This window comes from Vulpes lagopus, chromosome X (genome assembly GCF_018345385.1).
Source record: "Vulpes lagopus strain Blue_001 chromosome X, ASM1834538v1, whole genome shotgun sequence".
Lineage (NCBI taxonomy): Eukaryota > Metazoa > Chordata > Mammalia > Carnivora > Canidae > Vulpes > Vulpes lagopus.
Window position 1 is genome coordinate 119569532 of NC_054848.1, and position 26033 is coordinate 119595564.

A 26033-nucleotide genomic window follows, 5' to 3' on the forward strand; every position below is an offset into this window, starting at 1 on the left:
ATTTTGACATCTGTTTCCCTCTCCAGATTCAGGAAGTTTTCAACCATTTCTCCAAACACATTTTCTGCCTCCCTTCCTGCTCTTTTCCTTTTGGGATCCCAATAATATCAATGTGATTATGGTTAATGGAGTCACTGAGTTCCCTAACTCTAGTCTCATGATGCTATATTTGTCTCTCATCTGTTCAGCTTTCCATTGCTCTATCCTTCAGGTCACTGATATGATCTTCTGCTTCCTGTAGCCTACTCTGTATTCCATCTATTGCATTTTTATTTGCATTTAAATAAATGTAATTACTATTATAAAATAGATGTGATTACTTTTATAAAATAGATGTAATTACTGTAATAAAAGTAATTACTTTGAATGTAAATGGACTAAATGCTCCAATCAAAAGACACAGGGTGTCAGAGTGGATAAAGAAAGAAGACCAATGCATATGTTGCCTATAAGAGACTCATTTCAGACTTAAAAGATACCTGTAGATTGAAAGTGAGGAGATGGAGAAACATTTATCATGGAAATGGATGTCAAAAGAAAGCTGGAGTAGCAATACTTATATCAGAGTTCTTCATCTCTGATATGTTATTTTTTATCTCTGTTATGGGTCTCAGTGATGTCCTCCACTCTTTTCTAAAGTCCAATGAGTACCTTTTATGATCATTTCTTTAAATTCTCTATCAAGCATATTACTTATTTCAGTTTCAATTAGATACCTTGCTGTGATTTTGTTGTGTTCTTTCATTTGTGACAAATTCCTCTGTCTCTTCGTTTTGTCTACTTCTCTGTGTTTGTTTCTCTGTGTTATGAAAGTCAGCTACATCTTTGCTCTTGTAAGTAGTAAGTAACCTTTATGAAGAAGAGGTTTTGTAGTGCCCTGCAGTGCAGTGTGCCCTGTTCATCAGAACCTGGCACTTCAGGGCAGTATCCTATGTGTGTTGCTTATGTCCTGCTATTGTGTGTGTGTGTGTGTAGCTTTCCCTTTCAGTCCAGACTCTACACTGACTCTCTGCCCATTGTCAGCTTTGCTTGCAGTCTGTAGTGTGAGACCCATACAGGCTAGCTCTGAGGCAGAGCATGACCATAAGAGGGCTGGGGAGTGGAGTGTTGGTGTTAGCAAAATTTGCATTGAGCTGCTAGTCCTAGGCTAATTCCTCAAATCATGGTGGTAGCCTGGGGTGTGGCATGCTACAGCAGAGGTGGTCAGGGGTACAAGGTAACTATGCACTCAGCCACTGGTCAAGGCACACATGTGGCATTAACAAAATTTTCACTGAGCCACTAGTCCTAGGCAGGATCCCTAAGTATAGTCGCCATATGGGTGGAACACAGGAAGGCAGCAGCTGGGCAGGACATGTGTTGTATTAACAAAGCTTAAACTAGGTCCAGGGCAGAGGCCAGCAGGTCTGGAGTCAGACAATCCTCAGGAAAACTCAAGGGTGAGACACATTGCTAACAGGTTAGGTAGCAAGTGTCTGCGTGGTACCACCTGTCATAGGTGGCTCTGAGTTTATGATGGGGGTAGGGAGGAAAATGGCAGCTGCCAGCTCCTTTGTTCCCAGAGAAGTCTCCCAATAAAATCCACAACAGTGTAAACAGATCTCCCTCCAGTTGTGCAAGCTGTTACTTCTATGTTTCCTTTCCTGAATCTGTTGTCTCTTTAAGAGCAGGGACCTGGCTATCACTCATCCTCCCAGCTTACCCAGCCCTGAGTCAGGTGACTTTTAAAGCTGCAGGCTCTGCTGGTTATACAAAGTCCTGCTGGTTATACAAATTCATGGAATTCAGCCCCTCTGCTTTTCAAGGCCAGATGTTACTGGGATTCATTTTCCCTTTGTGGGCTGCCTTGTCCTTTCTCCTTTCCATGACTGCTGTTCCTTCCCTTCTGTGGGCGGCTCCACACTACAGGTTCTGCCCTTCCTAACCTCTCTGATGCACTTCTCTACATTTAGTTGTGGAGTTTGTTTTACCAGTCTTTGGATCACTCTCAGGTTTATTGACTTAGATGTGATATCTAGTTGTAAACATGGGAAGGGGTGAGCTTAGGGTCCTCCTACTCCACCATCTTGTACCCCTCTACCAAAGAGCTTCAGAAAATATAAAATATAAATACTTTTCATAAATAAATGATTGACTATATCCTCATGAAAAGAACTATTAAAATAAGTTATTTATGTAGTTGAAAACTAAAACAGCAGGAAGATGGAAGTAGAAATAGCGAGCACCAAGTATTAACTAACATATGGTTAAATTAAACAAATAATGGCTCTCTACAAATAATAATAAGGACTATAAAAACTAGGTGGAATAAATAACTTGAGTAAACCTAATGGAAGGAGGGAGTAGGGATATGTTGATTAATGCATTATTGTATTACTTGGGAGGAGGGTGGAGATATTAAACTTTAGGTCAAGTATGTATGTTAATGTTTAAAGAAACCACTAAAGAATGTACCAGACATAAAATATAAAGCTTATAAAGCAGTAGAGAAAAGCAATTGGCGATATAGAAAATGCTTCAATCTATAGAAAACAAGTAAAAATAATCCATGGAAAAATATGGGGAAAAGAAGCCATAAGTTGGTAGAAACAAACTTACTGTACTCTAAGGATAAATAAACAGTATAGCCACATGCTATGTATATACAAGAGTCACTCCTAAAGAAACCTAAAAACACAGGTTGAAAGTAAGTAATAGAAACATATATATGAGCAAATACTATCAAAATAATGTGGTAGAATTATAAAGTACACAGTGGACTGTAAGACAAACATTTTTCTTTGGGATAAAATATCATTACATTAAAAAGCAAAGTATCTTCAGTGGAAAAATAACAATTCTAAATTTTTATGTATAAGATAACATAGACTTAAAATACATAAAGCAAATTTGAATTACAAGGAGAATGTGACAAACCCATAGATTCTCAATAAATGAACAATCAGAACAACAATTTGCATGATTAAAATATGCAAACAATCCATTGACAAGATGAGCTAAGGGATATATATACATATATGTATATATATGCAGATATCTATCAACCTATCTCTATATCTCTATATAGATAAGTATCTGTATATATATATTTTTTCGTATCTGTATATATATATAGACTTATCCACCTGACACTTAGTAAAAATACATTTTTTTGCCAAAAATAAGTGATCATGTGCTAAGTCATAAAGCAAATCTCAAGACACAAAAATATTTCATAACCTTCAAGTCATCCTTTTTCAATATGAGGCATTGAATTAGAAATTAATAACAAAGTTTTATATGTAAAAATTGAAAATCCTACTATAAAGACTTCAAGAAGCAAAGAAAAATCATAAAGGATATTAGAAAATACTTAGTACTGAACAACAGTAAAGATGCTTATAAAATATGAAATCTTGTAGTGGGACACTCAAGTGGTACTTGGAAGGAAATTGATAGCTGTAAAGAAGCCTTAAAGATTGCCTTAAAAAAGTAAAAGCCTAAAGCTAATCTCCCTCAAGAAACCAGAAGGACCACAGAGTACTCAAGTAAAGTAAAGAAAAAGATAACTGATGTTTGTGTGGAAGGCAGGGGTACAGCAGGGGCAGGAGCATCTCTGATTTCTGCCCCTGTTCCCCAACCTCCAACCATCCATGGGCACCCTGGAGCCACCGTGCTGCCTCCACCCCCTCCCACTGCTCACGATGTGTATGTTAGTCCCCTCACTGTGTGCTCCTCCACGTGGCCCAATAGATGGTGGAGATCTGATGAGCTTCTAATAAAAAAAAGAAAAGAAAGTAAATATGGATGGACAGGAGAGAGAGAGAGAGAGAGAGAGAGAGAGAGAGAGAGAGAGAGAGAGAGAGAGAGAGGGAAGGAAGAATAAAAGAAAAAAATGACTCAGACAAATGCAAAAAGTGGTGAAACAAAAAACAAAAATAAATAATACATGTGAGTGATGAAAAAAAAACCCCAAACAGGTTACTTTGGCAACACTAACAATATAGAAAACTTCTGATAAATTTAATAAAGAAAAAGAGATAAAATGGGGAGAACATATGGGGTTAGGGGTAAGAATACAGATTAAATAAGATTTGCAAAAAATGTTAATTTTTGAACTGAGCAATTGCATTAAATTATTGTGTATATATGTGTATTATATATATAATCACTACCATCCTATAGATAATAGGGTGACAAGAGTACAGACAAGGAAATCAGTTAAGGGATTTTTACAGTTGGATATGCTAGAGGCAAGGGTGGCCTGAACCAGAGTACTACCAGTTGAGGTAATGAGAAGTAGTTTAAGCTGGGAACTCCTATGAACACAGATACAAACAACCATGAATAAAATAATAGTTAAAATCAATACATGTATTCAAAAATCATTATCAAGTTTGATTCTTTCAAGGAAAGTAAAAGATGACCTAACATCAGAGAAACCCATTAATGTAATTAACTGCATTAATAGATTAAAGGAGAAAAATCATGCAATCATCTTAATAGGAGACAAAAGAGAAGTTGCAAAATTTCATATATAACACACACATACACACCTTAAAAAACTAAGAACAGATGTAGAGTAGATCTATCTATCATATTTATTACTGTTTACTATCATTTGGCCTTTCTAGAATATCTTGTAGAAATTCCCATGACTTCTGCTCTCTTAAATTAGGAGTCAAAACATCCTTTCTCATTCATTTGGGGAATATAAATAATAGTGAAAGGGAATATAAGGGAAGGGAGAAGAAATGTGTGGGAAATATCAGAAAGGGAAACAGAACATAAAGACTCCTAACTCTGGGAAATGAACTAGGGGTGGTGGAAGGGGAGGAAGGCGGGAGGTGGGGGAAATGGATGACGGGCACTGAGGGGGGCACTTGGCGGGATGAGCACTGGGTGTTATTCTGTATGTTGGTAAATTGAACACCAATAAAAAATAAATTTATTATTTAAAAAAAGGAGTCAGGGGATCCCTGGGTGGCGCAGCGGTTTGGCGCCTGCCTTTGGCCCAGGGCGCGATCCTGGAGACCCGGGATCAAATCCCACGTCGGGCTCCCAGTGCGTGGAGCCTGCTTCTCCCTCTGCCTATGTCTCTGCCTCTCTCTCTCTCTCTCTCTCTCTCTCTCTCTCTGTGACGATCATAAATAAATAAATAAATAAATAAATAGGAGTCAAAACTTAAATTACCAATTTTTTTTATCTAGAATCAGATTAGTGACCTAAGAAATAGCAATCACACAAACATACACACTCAAACACATGCACACACACATGCATGTACACATGCATCCCACAGGAAACTTCAGAAATGTCAACAAGGAATAGGATCTGCATGGAGTTTCTACTTTTGCTGTGGGGTAGTGCAGGTGGTGGCAAAGGCTTAACTTCAAAGGTAATCAGGAAAATTCCACTAATATCAATTAGACACCATTTCATGCTCATCTGAATGGCAAAAACTATAATAATAGAAAGTTAGCAAAAGTGCAGCGAAATGGACCATACAATGCCAGTGGGATTATAAATTGGCACAGCCCATCAAGTGAGTAATTTGGTCCTATCTGAAGAAAGTTAAAAATGTACAAATAAAAAATGTTATCTGCAGGTACATACCCTACAGAAACTCAAACATATTCTCAAGAAGATGTATACAAGAATGTTTGTTGTTATCAGTGTTCGTAATAGGAAAAATTTGGAAAGAGTCTAAATGCACATTGTCATGAGAATTGGACAAATGTATAAATAAAAAATATGCATACACTGGAGTAGTCTATAGCAGTTAAAATAAATCAATCAGAGTTAAATGCATCAGAAAGAAAGGCTTCCAATACATGGTTGAAAAAATGAATTGGCACTTGGCAGGATGAGCACTGGGTGTTATGCTATATGTTGGCAAATTGAACTCCAATTAAAAAAAGGAAAAAAAAGAAAAAATGAATTGTAAAATAATACAGAAGCTATGATGCACTTTACAGTTTGAAATATATTTATAGTGTGAAAGCATGAAAACCACTTTGTGTCATTTATTATATTTGTCACTGCATGTGATATATACATCTTTAGTTTTAAGTCTATAATATGTGTGGAAATTACCAAAAAAAAAAAAAAAGAAAAGAAAAGAAAACTCATTGTTTTAATTAGTTCTAGTTGGGGGGGAGGAGAAAAATGGGATCAGGATAAGGTATACAAGGGACTTCATCTGTATCAGTAAAGATTTTTTCTTATGAGAAAAAATATGGCAAGATTTTTAAGATTTAAAAAGTTGAGTGATGAGTACCTATTTTTTAATATATTATTTTCTGTATAGTCAGAACTACTGGGGAAGATCAGATAGTGATTATTTGCTCCATAAGTATCCAATGACCTTTGACCAAAAGCAATCAATTTTGAACTGACCATTCTAGCAATGTAATCAATTCCTTCCTTGCAAATTGAATCATATACTTTCCAAAAATGGTGGCCTCCAAATTGACAAATAAATTTCATTGTTTTGTGAGGCACTGAAATAAAATATTCCAGATAATAAGGCTGGCTAAATCTGCCTCCTGGAAAAGGTACTACACTAGGCAAAGATGATATGTACCACCTGGGGGGAAATTTCTGGTTTGGTGTTAGACCCTGAGTGTCTTCAATTTTTTAACACTGTGCAGTGTATCAAAGCAGCCTGCCAGAAAGGGACTGCAAGGCTGATTTAACTTTAGCAGAGTCTGGAGCCAAGATACTTGACAACTGCATTACAGTGAAGGCATTGTTAGTGCCTCATAGGCAGGACACTGCCCCCCCCCCCTTATTTTGACTATCCAGTCTTCTCTTTGTTCTTTGCCTTCTTACCATCATTCTGAATTTTGAAGAATCATAGTCCATCTGCCCCTTTCAGTTGCATTTAATCCTTGAAATAGTCTTATTAGCATTGTTTATGTGTCCTGCCTATTTTACATAAAAGTAGCCCAGAAGATTCCTGGTCATGGACTCCTAGGCAAAACCCCACAGACATGGACTCCTTTCTATACTGTACCTAGAAACATGATATCCTATAGAATAAAAGGAAACTGACAGCCCAACAGGCTTTCAAAATAGATAAAGGCCCCCTTTCATTCTGTGCCTGAGACTACCAGTAAGTGAGGGCTTGAAGTGAATATTGCCACTTTTCCAGTGCTAGGTGGGAAACAATAATTTCATGGCTACTGCCACCAAGAAAGAGGTCCCTTGCTACTACTTTCTTTTTAATCAACATCATTTTTTTCCTCTATGGTCTTTGATACTCTGGTAACTTTGCATGATTTTCACAAGAAGTCACATCAAAATGTATGCCATCTGTATCGAGAATTATATCTTTCATGAATTCATATTTCCCAAGCCTCTATTTTCTTTTTTTTCCATTATGCTATACGATTAGTTCTCTTATTGTATTGTACTTGCTTCATTACCTAGCTGTCCACTGTATACTCTAGGAAGTTTCTCTGTTGGCAAGCAGCAGCTGGCACTTGTTACCTAGCAGGTATCTAAAGAGTTAAAGTATCCCTGGGAAAAGACTGAAATTGACAATACATAGAATTGGCATCTTAATTTTCCCAGTTATTCTTGTTCTGACTCTACTAACACTACTCTTTGTCCTCTGTATTTGCTCACTAGTTTTATCAGTATATTCAGATAAATATTCATTAAATACATAATTCAGGACGCCGGGTCCCTGAACCTGTGGCATGTCAGAACCTAGGGCCTTAGGATAAGATTTAGAATAGTTTTTTTCAGAAGATTTATTTTATTTTATTTTATTTGTTTATTTATGAGAGACACACAGAGAGAAAGAGGTAGAGACACAGGCAGAGAGAGAAGTAGGCTCCATGCAGAGAGCCTGATGTGGGCTCGATCCCAGGATTCCAGATCATGCCATGGGCCGAAGGCAGGCACTCAACCTCTGAGCCACCCAGGCGTCCCTCAGAAGATGTTTTGGAGCAGGAGAGCATCCAAAGTTCTTTCTCAGCTGTTAGCTTTCTTTTTCCCCCAGCTTTATTGAGATACAATTGTCAACTAAAAATTGTATTTAGGTTGTACAATGTTATTTCTAAAGGTGTATAATGTGATCATTTAATATATGTATACATTGTAAAATGATTATCACAATCAAATTAACTCATATATCACCTGTGTGTGTGTGTGTGTGTGTGTTTGTATGTGTGGTAAGAACACTTAAGGTCTCTCAGAAAATATCAATTGTCACCTTTCTACCTTCCTTTTCAACCACTGACCATATGCATAGCATTCCGTTTTCAAGTCAGTATCCCACTTTCTCTACATTCTAATTCAAAGGATCTTGGGAAACCAGGGAAAATTTCCACTTGCCAAGAGACATTGCTCACTGGTAAGGAATGGACATACCCAATTTGAGAGAGAAGTGACAATGAAACTGCATTTTCACTAAATCTTTTGCAGTCTTCCCCTCATTGCCACTATACTGTCTTCCCATACATGGATTGAGAAAATGGTGTAAATTCTTCTGAAAATAGAAAGTAATAGAAGGTCATATGGCCTTAGATAATTCAAATTGGGATTGTATCCCTTATTCTGTTTCTCTCCTTGAAGACCATAGGTACAGGATTGATATTACTGCTGAGGAACAGCATGTATTTTTTTTTTTTTTTGACCATCAAGGTTTATTTGTTAAAATGGTTAACACAAGGCTTTCATTTGTGATGCCTGTAAAAATTCCCATTGTAGTTTCCAATTTATATCTTGTACTCTTTAATACATTTTCATTCTCTGACTTTTCCCTTAGAAATATCTACTATTGTTTGCTTTTGTCTCTGCCTAATTCCCTATTGTCACAGTTCCTTACTTTAAAAAAATGGAGCAGCCACCAAAATCAGTAGCCCAAAGCTTGGAGCCATCAATCATTGACTCATTACTCTTGCTACTCCATAGTGTCTTCTAAAGAAAGCTACTTTTACTCTTTGCACAACTTGCTATTAATGTTTCATATCATTTCAATGAACATTTACAAAGAATCTGTATCAGGTTCTATGCTAGGTACTAGAGACACAGAAATATACCTGACATGTTCTCCACCTTTGAAGGACTTTCAATCAAGTGAAGGAACACAGTCATAATTTTCCCCTCAAATTTAATTTGTTCCATCTCATTTATTCTTGCATTTAACAAATAGTTGAGAGTCTACCAAGTGCCAAACATTCATTAGGTATTGGTAGTGCAGGATTAACAAAATAGGTATGGCCCTCATGGAGCTTTTTTGTCAAACTCAGGATCTATGTCTGTGGGGATCAGTGTTTGAGTAAGGAATATAATGGCTGCAAAGGGTTTGGGTGATACTACTTCAATGCTCAAATTGGCACCACAATTCTTCCTCTTTATGAACAATAAACTTGTCTCTATTTCCTTAGGAAAGTATTCTGGACCAAAATTACATTTGGCTGTTAGTGAGTCAAGAACACAGCCAGCTCTTGTTTTCATCTACTCACCCAAGCAGTCTGTAGTCTCAGGGGAGTGTGGGTTATTGCTTCAGCTAGTTGCTAAAGTCAGACAACTTTCTGATGCTTCACCCAAAGTCATCCCTGACCCAGGGTCAATTGCCACAGTATACGAAATAGTACAGAAGAAGAAATTTTTAAAAGCACTATTAATGTGTTTCCCAGCCTGAGTGATCATAGCTATTCTACCTTGTAACAAGATGGAAGTGCAGCTAAAAATAACCTGAAATTTATTTGATCAAATCTGCCCTTCCTATCAGGAAAGCCATTCTATTGCTTCTACTTAACCATAAGGGGAAAAAAACAAATAATAAAGTAGAATATGAAACTTCAAGATATAGAAAATCTGGAGTGTTTGAAATGTCTCCAGTGCCTCTGCATTCCTATGTGTGCCTACTTGGGTGGGGAAGGAGCAAGGAGAGGAGCTGATTTGGGTAAGGGCTACATGTGTGTTTCTGTAGTATTCCTGGATTTAGGTATCTGTTTGCACACATGTGTTCATGAAGTGCCTGGGATAGCAGCTGGACTATTTTTATTCTGTATGTATTTTCTTGTGTGCATGTATATTTTTCTGAATGTATTTGTGGATGTTGGTGCATGAGTGAGAGTAAAGGAGAGTGTGTGAGTGTAAGCGTATATGTGTTCAAAGAGTAGCTACAGTCACTTTCTTGTAAAAATCCTAATCCATCAGTAGTTCCCAGCAATACAAAGAGAGAGTTGCATATCCCTGGTGAATCTGATTATCTCCAGTGGCCTATAAGCTCTCTAAATATAGGGATCCTTAGAGCCCCAAATGCAAAGTTAGGCTTCTGAGGAGTACTTGTTGAATGACCAACTGACAATATTTTTAACACATGCCTGGATCTGAAACTGTGGGCATTAGTAGTCAAGTTGAGACCTGGAGCAGTTGAGAGGGAGCAATCTAGACACACAGGCTTTACTGATGCCCCTAGGAGAGACCTGTCTCCTCCACCCCTTGTACATCAAACATGCCCCTTACTGAGCTCTCCCTATGTGTCAAGTACTCTATTAAGTATCAGGGAAGCCATGAGGACTTGGTACTTGCCCTTAAGGAGTATACAGGGAATCTGTTATATCTCAGTATCCTCTTTGTTCCACACTTAAAAGACAAAGTACAGGCGTTGCCTCACAACCACTCATGACTCCCTCTGCTGAAAACTAGTCTTCTTGTCCAACTGACTTGTAGACCTTGCCTGATTGAAGAAAGAGCCATGTAAAGTCAACATACCTAAACCAACTCTCAGCCTCCAATCTTTTCCCCCCTGCAGTCCATGCTGTACAGACTGATAGGTCATTCTCAATCATTCTAAAACAACACATGTATATTTTGACTGTCCTACTTGAATACACTCAATCATTTTATATTACCTACAGGTAAACTCTATCACATTCCTATACAACTGTTTATATTTACCCAAAAGGTCTAAAGAAGCCTTATCCTCTGCTAAGTAGTAGTCCCAATGAAGATACACAGAAAAAAATTTAAGTAATGAACATAGACATTTCATATTTTTGGACACTTCATATTCTTTAAACATTTTCTGATTTTAAGATTTTTATTTTCCATACAAAGTCACTCACTCAACAAAAATTCTTCGAGCATCTATTAACTGCCAGGCATACTGAGCATATAATAGTTCTTTGTTTGCTTATATGATCATTATTCAATCAAATATCTGATATTTAGTAGGTATTGATCAGGTGGCCCATTAGGATGGGGTCTCCTGCCTCAACTTTCCACTGCATTCTTTGCTTTGACAACAAGAGGCAATGGAAGGAGAAGTCCTTGAAGATGGCTCATGAGTTTCCCCTTACTAGCTCTGCTGTGCCATGTTCTATTCCTTGACTCTACTCTGAAGCTTTCCCCTGCTCACATCTGTAGAAGGACGAATTTCCAGAAGTGATTTTGACTCTTTCGCCAAATATTTTGCATCACCATGGTCAGTCTATTACCCCAGTGAATAGGGCCTGTTTACAAGAAGCAGACTTCTTGGATGATACCACAGGCTGCTTGACTCTTTGAAAGTCCCCACCACAATGTTGTCCTCACATGACTTATCTCTGTAAATATGTGTGTAGTGCTGACAAAATGAGAAGACAGGGAAAGTTTAATTGAGGATAGGGATACAAGCTGAACTTTGAAAGATGTGTTGTGGAAAGAAAGGGTATTCCTGATGAAGGTATATGCTTTATATGTGAATGGGTAGGGAGAGCAGGGAAAAAGACGAATTTCGCGAAATGTAGGATAGTGAGGATAGGGAATTCATGTGAGAGAACGCTTCTCCCTAGAACATAGCTATAAACTCCAATTTGTTTTCTTTGATCTGTTGCATCATCTTTCACTTTTACCTTTCCAGGAATTATACTTACCATGTCAGTGTCTGACACGGGGCCAAAACTGGTCACATAGATATCAGTCTTCACTTCAGTCACCGCATCTAGGCCAAAGAAAGCAGAAAAGCAGAGTGTCATGAAAATCAGTTCCCTAAGCTCAGAAAGAGTCCAGTGCAGTATTCCAAATGACAGCTAACTTGCTACTTCTGAGAAAGGTTACTTGACATATGATGGAAAACCTCTGACCTGTACTATTTCTTCACGTTATGTGCTAGGTACAGGTACAAAGTTTATACCTTTAGATATCACTGAGAATGACAACAGAATCCCCAAGCTCCAAAGTTTAAGAAAAGCCCTGAGAGATCATTGGTAGTCATATGTGCTGGACCCTCACATCCGGATTACTCTTACCTGTGGTAGGTTACAAATGTTCTAATATCCAACTTTAATACTTCCAGAAACATAGAATGTTTGCACCCCCACTCCCCTGCCCACTTAACATAGGGAAAGGCTATGTGACTGTTTTTGGTTGTGGGAGGAAGTTATATGTGTCCTTCTCTGGCTGGAACAATTAATATCCAATGCAAGACCCTTCCTGCCATGGCCATCATGGAAACATATCGTTATAGAGCTACCATAAGATTGAAACAGCCTGGAATGATGAGCTAACACATAAAGGATAACTGCCCTGGAAAGTTGCTTGGGTCCATAACAGACTTTGCATGAATGAGAAATAAACTTTCATTGGGTTAAGTGACTGAGAGTTAAAAATGACTGATATTACCTGATACATTCTCTTTGCATTTATTTTTCTTTATTGTACTATTTACTTGGCTACCTCCCCCAACTTACCCAAAAGCTCCTGTATGTCAGTGTCCCTGTTTTGTTATCTCTGTATTCTCAGTACATTAAAAAGGAGCCTATTACTTAGATGGTACTCACTGAACATTTTTGGTATAAATGAATGAATCTCACATATTTGACAAGTTAGAAAATGATACTCAGAGAAGTGAAGTGATTTCATTGCTAAATTTCTCTCTCTTCCTGCTTCAGCCAGCCCTGTTTACCCCATTGTAGCTCAAACTAGCCCACATACTCCAGCATTCCTAAAATAGAACACAGGGCAGCCTATTCCAGCCTACAAAATACCTCATCATTATATTAAATTCAAATAAATCCCACTTTGGCCCAGCACACCAAACCCCAGTAGAGTACACCAGTAGCACAGCCAATACCAATAGGGCCTACATAAGATGTGATGCATATTTATATATATTTAAATACATCTATATATTTATAGATATAAATATAAATAATATAAATTAGGCTGATTATGTAGTCTATAGCACTATTTCTTTTATCTTACAGAGAGGTAGGGAACACACTCCATCTGAAACATGTTCACTCTATTCATCCCATCCTGGGTTCTGGTCCAGATGTACTTTAGATATTGTTGGCTTCCTACTTTCTAGAACCATCCCTTGGGCTTAATACACTGTTCTTCTACTCAGGCACTGAGTATATTCAAGGCCACAGTGCATAGCCACTAAAATTACATTTTCAGAAGAAGAAGAATAATTAGCACTAAAGTCAACTCATCAAAACACACATCTTGACGGGATGAGCACTGGGTGTTATTCTATACGTTGGCAAAGTGAACACCAATAAAAAAATAAATTTATAAAAAAATAAAAAATAAATAAAAAATAAAAAATGATTTTATTTATATATTTGGGAGAGAGAGAGTACACACAAGCAGGGGGAGGTGCGGGGAGAGAGGGAGGGAGAAGCAGACTCCCTGCTGACCAGAGAGACTGATGCAGGGCTCTATCTCAGGACCCTGCGACCATTACCTGAGCCAAAGGTAGATGCTTAACTGACTAAGCCACCTACACACCCCAAGATAGCTTTCTTACAAAAGGGCACTAATTGAAAAATTTAAAAGGAATGAGAAAAATGGAAAATCACCATTAGAGCATCACAGTAATAATTGCTGCAGACCCAATATTTTGATGGTTGCTAAAATTTATGGATGAAGGTTTCATTAGAAATGAGATATTTGCATAGTCTGAAATTACTTTCTTCCAAATAATTATTCATTTTAAAGATAAAAATGTTAACCTTATAGTGGAGAAACCTGGCATACACCATCTTAATCAAGTGATCAAGGTTAACCTCAACATTGATAAGACATAACTACATCATGTAGCCCTTGATATGATGCAGTGGGAAGGGGATATCACTTCTTTGGCAGTCTTGCCTATGTACAGTCTCAACATAATCATAACAAGATGTTAAACAAACCCTAAGTGAGGGACATTCTATTTAGAAAATTGACTAATGGGGATCCCTGGGTGGCTCAGCGGTTTAGCACCTGCCTTTGGTCCAGGGCATGATCCTGGAGTTCCGGGATCAAGTCCGGTGTCAGGCTCCCGGCAAGGAGCCTGCTTTCTCCCTATGCCTGTGTCTCTGCCTCTCTCTCTCTCTCTCTCTCTCTCTCTCTCTCTCTCTCTATATATATATATATATATATATATATATATATATATATAATGAATAAATAAATAAAATCTTTTAAAAAATTGACTATTAATCTTCAAAAGTGTCAAAGTCATGAAAGTCAAGGGAAGTCTGAGAAACTGTCACAGATTGGAGGAAACCAAGGAGATCTGAAACCAAATGCAATGCAAACTAAATGGACAGGAAACTGGGGAAAAAGATACTAGTGGAAAAATTGGCAAAATGAAAATAAGTCTGTAGTTTTGTTAATAGTATTGTACCAAAGTTATTTCCTTGGTTTGGTCCTCTAATTATGCAGCGAAGCTATGTGAAACATACATAAAAATTCTCTGTAACATTTTTCAGCTTTTCTTTAAGTTTAAAATTATTTCAAAATAAAATGTAAAGAAAGAAATTGAATATCCCTGAAAGCAGATATTATATATAAAAGTGGCAATTAAGTGGTAATTATTATTTTGCACATAAAAGCATAAAACTAAATGTAATAAAAAATTATTTAAAAAACAAAACAACAACAACAAAAAACCACACACCTTACTCCCAGGCTTAATCAGAAAATAATATCTTTGAAACTAGAGCTGTGTGTTACTTATTTTTAAAGATCTATTTATTTATTTTAGAGAAAGAATGTGTATGTGCATGAGCAGGGAAGTAGGGGCAGAGGGAGAGGGAGGAAAAGAGAATCCCAAGCAGACTCCACACTGAGCACAGAGCCCCACACAGAGCCCAATGTAAAGCCTGCCCTTGCAGGGCTCACTCTTGCCAGGATTGATCTTGTGGGGATCGATTTTGTGGGGCTCAATCTTGCAGGGCTCAATCTCATGGGGCTCGATCTCACAACCCTGAGATCACATACTGAGCCAAAACTAAGAATTGGTTGCTTAACAGACTATGCCACCCTAGCACCCTTAGAGCTGTGTTTTAAGTAGTTTGTTTTTCGTCTAGGGTATAAGCTTCTCTCAGAGCCATTTCTATGCTTGAAGAAGACAAAACACTTCAGGACCCAGAATATGCCTCCTTGAAAACTTGTCCCTTCAGATACACTCCCAGGTTATTTGGCTAGGGAAGTATTGCCCTACCCCCGAAGACATAAAAAAATTAACTAATTAATGGAAGAGAGCACAACTACATTTGAATATTCTAGGCAGGATATAGTTAGATATAGAACAGCTTTCTAAACCAACATCACTGTAAAATTGTAAGATAGTTAAGCAGACTAAAAACAGGTTACCTAGACTACAGGAAAAAAAAAAAGGAGAAAGATAATGGTGGTAAAGTTAAGTTGCAGGAGAGCACCAAAGGGAGAGTGGAGTCACTGTGGGTAGAAAGAGAATGGCTATAACAAAGAGTCTTGGGCTAAGATGGCAAGGCTTGTGTTCTGGATCTCTGCCCCTGACTTGCTGAATAACTTGAACAAGACCGTTTTCCTTTTAGCTGTGTTCTTGTACAATGAGGGTACGGGACCATCCAAATTCTGAATTTCTTTTGTACTAACTAGGAACTCTAACTGCAAGGCCAAGAAAAAGCATCTGACTAAAGGTACCCACTGGTAACAAGAAATAAGCTGCCTGAGGAAAGTAGGAGGTTTTATGGAAATTTGGTGCCCCTCCTGTCTCTCAACTATTCACTTTTACTTAAAAGGCACCCCTTGATTGCTAAGAAGGAAACTGGAGAATAGATGCTTTCCCAATGAATTAGGGCTCATTCAAGCTTCAGACATTTTCCTGCCTTTGCAGCAAGGAAAGAGTTGGGAAGTTTGGTCTAGTACACTGGTATAAAAAAAGAAGGAGAGGGGATCCCTGGGTGGCGCAGCGGTTTAGCGCCTGCCTTTGGCCCAGGGCGCGATCCTGGAGACTCGGGATCGAATCCCACGTCAGGCTCCCGGTGCATGGAGCCTGCTTCTCCCTCTGCCTGTGTCTCTGCCTCTCTCTCTCTCTCTCACTGTGTGCCTATCATAAATAAATAAAATAAAATTAAATTTAAAAAAAAAGAAGGAGAGTAAATAACTGGGGGGGGTGGTGGTGGAGAGAAGAGATAAGCAGAAAAGGATTGAAGGAAAAGGCAACGAAGAATAAATGGGTAAAAGAAAAATAGACAAAAGTCACCCAAAAATCTAAGGTCCTGGGTCCCAGACATAGAAGAGAGTGTCCACTCACTATTCCTGCTTCTCTGTATGAAAGAATGACTAGGAGTTGGCTCTTTCATTTAAATCAATGAAAATACCAGTGAATTAGACTAGAACTGCTGAGGGCTACAATTCATAGTATAGCCCCTATTCATAGTCTTAGGAGAAACAAATGTGAGATATGAGTTTATAGAGAGATAAAAGGGCCTCTCCTCCACTGCTTAACAATTATTTTCACATGCTCCTTGGTGATTTATTTGATTTGTGGATCCTTCCTTCCTTCCTTTGAAACCAAAGGAGAACAAAATTATGCTTTCCTTTTGCAAATTTACCGGATATTGGAAGTACTTGAAGCTCCTGAACGCATATGATCTTAGCCCTCAGTTGTATTCCCAACCAGTCCCAATATTATTTCTGCTAACTTTGATCTGAAAGAGTAAAGATAAGCCAATCAGTGAGTGATCACTGTGTTTACATTGAACATGTTGTTCATAACATTCTGTATTTTCTAGTTGGACTTCATATAGGTTCCCAAAAGGGAGACAGAACATGAAAGACTCCTAACTCTGGGAAACGAACTAGGGGTGGTGGAAGGGGAGGTGGGCGGGGGGTGGGGGTGACTGGGTGATGAGCACTGGGTGTTATTCTGTATGTTGGCAAATTGGACACCAATAAAAAATAAATTTATACATTAAAAAAGGATATATACTTAAGTATTATCAATAAAACAAACAAATAGGTTCCCAAGAAATCACGAATTTTCTCCTTTGAGCAAAAATCAAAGTAGGTTTCCCAACTCTAGCTGTTCCGCCTTAGCACACATATAAACATTGGTCTTAGCACCACCCTTTGGATTCACACAACAAAGTTTGCTTCTTAATCTTGTGAGATTTAAAGACCTGCAGAGATTGAAAGAAAGTGATAGCAATACCCCTAAATTTGCTCTTCTTGTTCCTTTCCAGACTAAATATTCTGACTTCTTTTGATTATGTCTCCTCTCCCTTTGACATGGTTTTATGCATCCTCACTATCCCTTACTCACTTTCTTCTGGCTCCGGTCTAATTTTTTTTTCTTTTTACTGACACCAAAATGATTTGTGGTGAAAGTTTGTCACAATTCCATTAGAGATAAGCTCATAAGATGAATGCTATGAACAAAAGCCAACTAGCTATACCCTTTTTCTCATTATAGGCCAAAATGGGCTCTTCAATTCTTTCTAATGACAATCTTCCTAAGAACAGTGAGACTTCGAGGCCTGGAACCTTGGCTAGGAGAACAAAACCTTAACTTTTCATTTTCCTATTTGCAGATCACTGAGAACATTGAAGAAGCAGCACTTATTGTTGTATATACTTTTTATCTGGAAGAGAGACTGGACTGGAGGAAATAAGCTCCCATGTGACTGTCTGGATTGGTTAGTTACATGAATTTAGAGAGTGAGTTACAGTGACTTATGGACAGGTTTTCACAGATCTGAGAGCTGAAGTGCTCTCTTATGTTAATAGCCTTTCTGTTTGACAACCCTTTGGGACTAAGAAACCATAAGTCCTCAGCGACTCCACCCCCCAATAGTATTAATTACAGATAAACTCTCCAGAGAAGTAACAAACAGGTGATTTAAGGGAGTAGAAGTTACAAGAGTCTGTGTTAGCTCTAATCTAATCTCTGCAATTGACTCACACCCTCTTTTACAGACTGGGCAAGGCTCACAGCTTTTAACATTTGATAGGCTAGCAGCCTAGCACTGTGTTTATGCTACTCCATCTAGTGTCAGGTACCTGGAATGTACAGCAAATAAACATATATTTGGGGAGCCCAATGCGGAACTCGATCCCGGGACCCCAGGATCATGCCCTGAGCAGAAGGCAAATGCTCAACCACTGAGCCACCCAGGTGTCCCAGCAAATATATTTTCTAAAGTGAGGTAAAATTGGTAAGTAACATATTAGTTTCAGGTGTACAACATGAGATTTTGGTATTTGTATACCCTACAAAGTGATCACCACAATAAGTCTTGTTACCATCCATCACAATACAATTGACCCCCTTCACCCTTTTCTCCCACCCCACAAATTCTTTTCCCCTCTGATAACCACCAATCTATTCTCTGTGTCTATGGGTATTTTTTATTTTGTTTGTTCATTTGTTCTGTTTATATGTATATATATATATATATATATATATATATATATATATATATATATATATGAAATCACGGTATTTGCCTTTCTCTGTCTGCCTTATTTCACTTAGCATAATACCCTCAAGGCCATGCATGTTGTCACTAATGGCCAAATTTCCTTATTTTAAACAGCCGAGTAGTATTTCATTGTATATATGTGTAACATCTTTTTTATTCATTCATCTATCAGTGACCACTTAAGTTGTTTCTATATCTTGGCTATTCTAAATGATACTACAATGAACACAAAGGTGCACATACCTTTTTGAATTAGTATTTTCTCTTGTCTCTTTTCATCAGATAAATATCCAGAAGTGGAATAGGTGGATCACATGGTAGGTCTATTTTTTTAAAATTTTTGAGGAACTTTCAAAATGTTTTCCACTGTGGCTGTGCCAATTTACATTTCCAACAACCGTGTACAAGGGTTCCCATTTCTCCATGTCCTAACATCTGTTATTTTTTTGTCTTTTTAATAATAACTTCTAACAAGTGTGAGATGATATCTCATTGTAGTTTTGACTTTTATTTCCCTGATAATTAGTATTGTTGAACATTGTTCCATGTGCCTGTTAGCCATCTATAGAAGATGAAGAAGCCTATAGAAGCCTATCATCTATAGAAGATATAAGAAGCCATCTTCTTTGGAAAGTTTTTATTAAGATCTTCTGCCCATTTTTTAATTGGTTTATTTATATGTTTGTTTCTTTTGTTATTGAGTTGAATTCTTTATGTATTTTGGATATTAACCCCTTATTAGATATATGATTTGTAAATATTTTCTCCCATTCAATAGGCTACCTTTTTATTTTGTTGATGGTTTCCTTTGCTTTGGAGAAGCTTTTTAGTTTAATGTAGTCCCACTACTCTATTTTTTTCTTTTGTTGTCTCTGCTTTGGCATCAGATCCAAAGATTCAATGTCAAGACTGATGTCAAGGAACTTACCATCTACATTTCCTTCTAGGAATTTTATGGTTTCAGGTCTTATATTCAAGTCTTTAATCCGTTTTGAGTTGATTTTTGTGTATGGTGTTAGATAGCGGTCAGATTTTATTCTTTTGCATGTGGCTATCCAGTTTTCCCAACATCACTGATTGAAGAGAATGTCCTTTTCCCAGTGTGTATTTTTGGCTCCTTTGTCGTAAACTAATTGACAATATAGGTATGAGTTTACTTCTGTGCTCTCTATTCTGTTCCATTAATCTAGGTGTTTGTTTTTATGCAAATATCATACTATTTTGATTATTATAAGCTTTGTAGTGTAGTTGGAAATCTGGGAGCATGATACCTCCAGCTATGTTCTTTCTAAAAATTGTTGTGGCTATTTGGAGTCTTCTGTGATTCTATACAAATTTTAGTATTTTTTGTTCTGTGAAAAAATGCTTTTGGTGTTTTGATAGAGATTGCATGAATCTGTAGGTTGCTTTGGGTAATATGGACATTTTAACAATATTAATTTTTTTAATCCATGAACACAGAATATCTTTCCACTTATTTGTGTCAGCTTCAATATCTTTCACCAGTGTCCTATAGTTTTTAGTGTAGAAGTAGTTCATCTCCTTGGTAAAATTTATTACTAGGTATCTTATTCTTTTTGATGCAGTTGTAAATGAGATGGTTTTCTTAATTTTCTCTTTCTGGTATTTTGTTATTAGTGTATAGAAACAACAGATTTATGTATTTATGTATATCGATTTTGTTTGCTGCCACTTTACTAAATTAATTTGTTAGTTCTAACAGTTTTTTTTGGTTGAGTCTTCAGGGTTTTCTATAGATGTGTCATGTCCTCTATAAATAGTGATGATGGAAAGACCGGGTGGCTCAGCAATTTAGCGCCACCATCAGCCCAGGGTGTGATCCTGGAGACCCAGGATCAAGTCCCACGTCAGGCTCCCTGCATGGAGCCTGCTTCTCCCTCTGCCTGTGTCTCTGCCTCTCTCTCTTTGTGTCTCTCATGAATAAATAAATAAATAAATAAATAAATAAATAAATAAATAAATAAATAAAATATTTAAAAAAATAAATAGTGATGGCTTTACGTTTTCCTTTCTAATTTGGATATCTTTTATTTCTGTTTCTTGCCTAATTCCTCTGACTCAAATTATAACTTAGTTTTATTATCTGTAAAAAAAGGGGGGGTTGACTTTGCCATGATTCTAATACCAAAAATATTATGGCTTACAAGGCCATAATAGATTAGAAGAGGCTACCAGAGGCACATACACTGTTTTCCTTAAGAAATGTGTAAAAAACAAAAGAAAATTAAACCACTGAGACTACACCAAAATAAAAAGATTTTGCACAGTGAAGGGAACAATCAACAAAATGAAAAGGAAACCTACTGAATGAAAGAAGATATTTGCAAATGACGTATCTGATAAGGGGTCAATATTCAAAATATATAAAGAACTTACACAACTCAATACCCAAAACACAAATCATTCAATTTAAAAATGAGAAGAGGACCTGAAGAGACATTTTTCCAAAGAAGACATACAGGTGACCAACAGTGCTCATACAGAGTGATTAGTATCACTCATCATCAGGGAAATGCAAATTAAAACCAAAATAAGATATAACCTCATGCCAGTCAGAATCACTAAAATAAAAAACACAGGAAATAGGATGTGTTAGCAAGAATGTAGAGAAAAAGGAACCCTTATGCTCTGTTGGTGGGAATGCAAACTGGTACAGCTACCCTGAAAAACAGTATGGATATTCTTCAAAAATTTAAGAATAGAATTACCATATGATCCAGTAATTCCAGTACTGGACCTAGAGAAAGCAAAAACAGTAATTCAAAAAGATATATGCACCCGTATGTTTATTGCAGCATCATTTACAATAGCCAAGATATGGAAGCAACCCAAATGTCCATCCATAGATAACTGGATAAAGACATTGTGATGTACACACACACACACACACACACACACACACACACACGAATATTATCCAGCCATGAAAAAGAATAAAATCTTCCAGTTGTAACAACATAGATGGGATTTGATGGGATATAGAGGTTATAATGTTAAGTGAAATAAGTCAGAGAAAGACAAATACCATATGAAACCATGTTATGTAGAATTTAAGAAACAAATGAACAAAGAAAAAAGAGATGAACAAAATAAATTCTTAAATATAGAGAACAAACTGGTGGTTGCCAGAGGGGAGAGGGAGATGGGTTAAATGGGTGAAGAGGGTTAAGAGTAATTTGTGATAAGCACTGACTAACATATAGAATTGTTAAATCCTTCTATTTGTATACCTGAAACCAATATAACACTGTGTGCTAATTATGCTTACATTTAAAATAAGAAAAAAATAAAATTAAGACAGTCAAAAAATTAAAAAATAATATAGTAAAACATAATAATAGTAAAAACTAATAATTTAAGAAGACTAAAATATTTTTTCTGTACAAAAGGGGTGGCTGGAAGCAGGCTGAGTACCTGTCAGATTTGGGGCTCTCCTCGTAAAGAGGCTAGAAAAGTGAAGCTGGATTGATGCCTAGTATAAGGCTCTGATTAACCCAGGCTTGGGTTAGCGGGTGGGTTGGGATGACATGATGTATTAAGACATAGTCTTGGGATTAGGAATTAAGCCAAGTGGCTTGTTAGAATAGGAATGGATCAGCAGATTACAATGGAGAAGAAACTTCAAAATATTTTAAGTCCATATTAGGATAGTGATCAGGGTATAAGCAAACCACAAAACCACTATACAGCAAGTAAAAGTAAAAACTAAAATTAAAACAAAACCATCTTGCCCCAAACTAGTTTCTGGCATTGTGGAGTAAGGGAGTAAGTGTACTACAGCCTTTATTTTCCTCTGATTATAAATAAAATCTCTGGACAAAATATAAAAGCAATTACCCAAGGACTGTGAAAAGTTAAAAAGAACAGGTGGGTTATAAAGGGAAGTTAAAACTTGGAGAAACAATCTACAGGGAAATAAGCTTCCTGGATTTATTCTTTTTTCTTGCAGTTCCGCCTCAAATGCAATGCTGCTTAGTGGGACACTGGCACAAGCAGCCAAACCTCTGAATAAAAAGCCCTATCTGTCTTGCCAGACAGTCAGGGGAAAAGGGCCACTGCAGACAAGACAGTGGGGGAGATCCAAAAGGGAAGGGGGTTAAAGAAAAGGATGCACTCATTCAGTATATGAACCCCTAAAATCATAGGCTTACCCTTGAGCACATGCATAGGAAAGGCACCATACCAAAGACTTTAAGTACACAATGATTTAAACTACAACCTCAATATCAGACTAATCTTAAGTAGTAAAGTATAGGACAGACCAAAAGAAGCACAGCAAAGATTTTGAAAATTGAACTATGAGCTAATATGTAAATCACAGCTCGAGTCTTAGACTATCTTTTACAGATACATGTGTGAGATAAAACAAATGCACCATAGCAAAGGTAGCAAAGGCTTTGAAAACTGAAAAAGATGGGCATCACCACCCACAGAGACCAAGGCAAACCTTGCAGACTGAATTTAATCAAGTGGATTGTCTGCTAAAACAAGCAAGAGGACTTTTGGGGAAGATGGTGGAATAGGAGGATTCTAAGCACACCTCATCCCATGGACACAACTATAAATAATACTCACCTTAGTGTAAATAATCCAGAAAATAACCCAAACTGGCAGAAAAAACTCCACAACTAAATGTAGAGAAGAGGCTGCACAGAAGAGGGTAGGAAAGGAGAAGACATGGTGGGTCTGACCTCTGGAGGGAGAGAGCTACAGGTGCAGAGAGGGAAGAGAAACAGACTGTCACAGTGTGGAGTGTGATTGGCAAAGATGAATCCCCATATTTGGCTTTGAAAACCACAAGGACCTAATTTCTTGAGTTCTTAAAACCAGTGGGACTTAAAGCCTAGAACTTTAAAAATTGGTGGCTCAGCTTTGGGACAGCCTGGAAGGCAATAGGAAACTGAGTCCCTACCCTTAAAGAGACAGTGCAACAAAGAGTCCACAGATATATGGTATAGAGGCAACAGTTTGAAAACCACCTGAGGCATTTGGTAGGGGGAGTTATTTGCTAATCTTAGAGTTCCCTGAGGGTCTTCTGCAGGAATAAAGGAGATGGCAAGCCATTTCCCTCCTCTACCCCCAGCATAAACACATAGCCACCTGCTGTAACCAGCACAACCCTGACATTCATTACCTAACTTGTTTATACTTTACCCAGCCTCCTCTATCCAAGGTTGCCTTAGTTCCAGCACTGTGGGTAACCTCCCTGAGAAAACAGGTACAAACCTTGCCAACAGAACATCTCCCATTGTATACTTTGTGGGGCATCGGTCCTAGTGGCAGTGGCAGCTGGTCACCTCCTGCAGAGGATGCATGCACCTTGTTAAAACTGCACACCCTGCAAAAGAAAGTCCAGGCTACCCCAGTTTCCACAGAAGATGCATGTCCCCTGTGGAAGATGATCAGCACCACCTTGTTAAAAGTGCTTGTTTCAAGTGCTTCTCCCTCTGCCTATGTCTCTGCCTCTGTGTGTCTCTCATGAATAAATAAAATCTTTTTTTTTAAAAAAAAGGGGAAAAAATGAAGGCTGTCATTCAGAATACAAGGAGAGATAAAGAATTTCTGAGACAAACAGAAATTAAAGGTGACTTTAATGATGACCAAACCATCCCTAAAAGACATGTTAAAGGGGACCCTTTGAGTGGAATGGAAAGACCATAAGTAAGAGTAAGAGAAATAGGAAAAACAAAAGCAGTAAATATATCTGTAAAACTCATCAAGGGACTCGCAAAATAAAAGGATTATAAAGTATGACACCATATACTTAAAATGTGGTGGTGAGAAGAGGAAGAATGGGTTTAAATTTATGCAATTATTGACATAGTATAGAAAGCTATATACAGTGGATGTTATATACAAACCAAATAGCAACAACAAATCAAAAACCAGTAACACATATACAAAAACAAAAGAGAAAGGAATCCAAGTATATCACTAAAGAAAGCAAACTTATGGTGAGAGAAGAGAGCAAGGGAAGAAAGTAACAGAGAAGATCCACAAAAACAAACACAAAACAAATAACAAGTTACAATAAATACACACTTATTAATAATTACTTTGAATTTAAATGGGACTAAATGCTCCAATCAAAAGATATAGGATAAGATAATGGATAAAAAACAGACTCATCTATATGCTGCCTATAAGAGACTTCAGACTTAAAGTCACAAGTAGATTGAAAGTGAAGGGATGAGGAAACATTAAACATGCAAATATAAGTGAAAAGAAAGTCAGGATAGCATTCTTATATCAGACCAAATCGACTTTAAATCAAAGACTGTAATAGGAGACAAAGAAAGACACTATATAATCATTTAAGGAGACAATACAAGAAGATACAACAATTTTAAATATTTATGCACCCAACATAGGACCACCCAAGTACAAAACACAATTAACAAATAAAAATAAATTAATCCATAGTAATACTATAATAGTAGAGGACGTTAACACCCCACTTACATCAATGGACAGATTAAGCAGAAAATCAACAAGAAAACGATGGCTTTTAATGATACATGGTACCAGATGGATTTAATAGACATATTCAGTGCAGTCTATCCTAAAACAGCAGAATGCACATTGTTATCAAGGGCACATGGAACAATCTCCAGAATAGATCACATATTAAGTCACAAAGCAAGTCTCCACAATTTTAAGAAGATAAGAGTTGTACCACGCATCTTTCTGACTGCAACACAATAAAACTAGAAATCAATCACAAGGAAAAATTTGGAAAGAGCACAAATACATGGAAGTTAAAAAACATGCTACTAAACAATGAATATGTCAACCAAGAAATCAAAAAGGAAATAAAAAAATACCTGGAGGCAAATGAAAATGAAAACACAATGGTCCAAAATCTTTGGGGTGGAGCAAAAATGGTTCTAAGAAGGAAGTCTATATAGCAATACAGGCCTACTTCAAGAAGTAAGAAAAATCTCAAATCAACAACAAAAAACTTACACCTAAAGGAGCTAGAAAAAGAAAAGAAACCCAAAACCAACAGAAGGAATGAAATAATGAAGACTAGAGCAGAAATAAATGATACAGAAATGAAAAAAAAATAGAACAGATCAATGGAACCAGGAGCTGGTTCTTTGAAAAGACCAACAAAATTGATAAACCTCTATCCAGATTCATCAAAAGAGAGAACTCAAATAAACAAATTCAGATATTAAAGAGAAGAAATAACCAACACCACAGAAATACAAAGAATTATAAGTGAATATTATGAAAAAGTATATGCCAACAAATTGCACAACGTAGAAAAAAATGGACAAATTCCTAGAAACACAATCTTCCAACACTGAATCAAGAAGAAATTGAAAATCTGAACAGACT

The 26033-nt window shown here is 37.2% G+C and overlaps 1 protein-coding gene across 2 annotated transcripts in view; it reads right to left on the minus strand.

Annotated features, from left to right (window-relative positions):
• Window positions 1–26033, minus strand: part of GABRA3 (gamma-aminobutyric acid type A receptor subunit alpha3) — a 335382-nt gene that overhangs the window by 122739 nt on the left and 186610 nt on the right. For both annotated transcript variants that reach the window (XM_041741466.1, XM_041741465.1), the window contains exon 4: window positions 11859–11926. In XM_041741466.1, the coding sequence (XP_041597400.1) occupies window positions 11859–11926 (68 nt within the window). The remainder of the gene's footprint in view (window positions 1–11858; window positions 11927–26033) is intronic.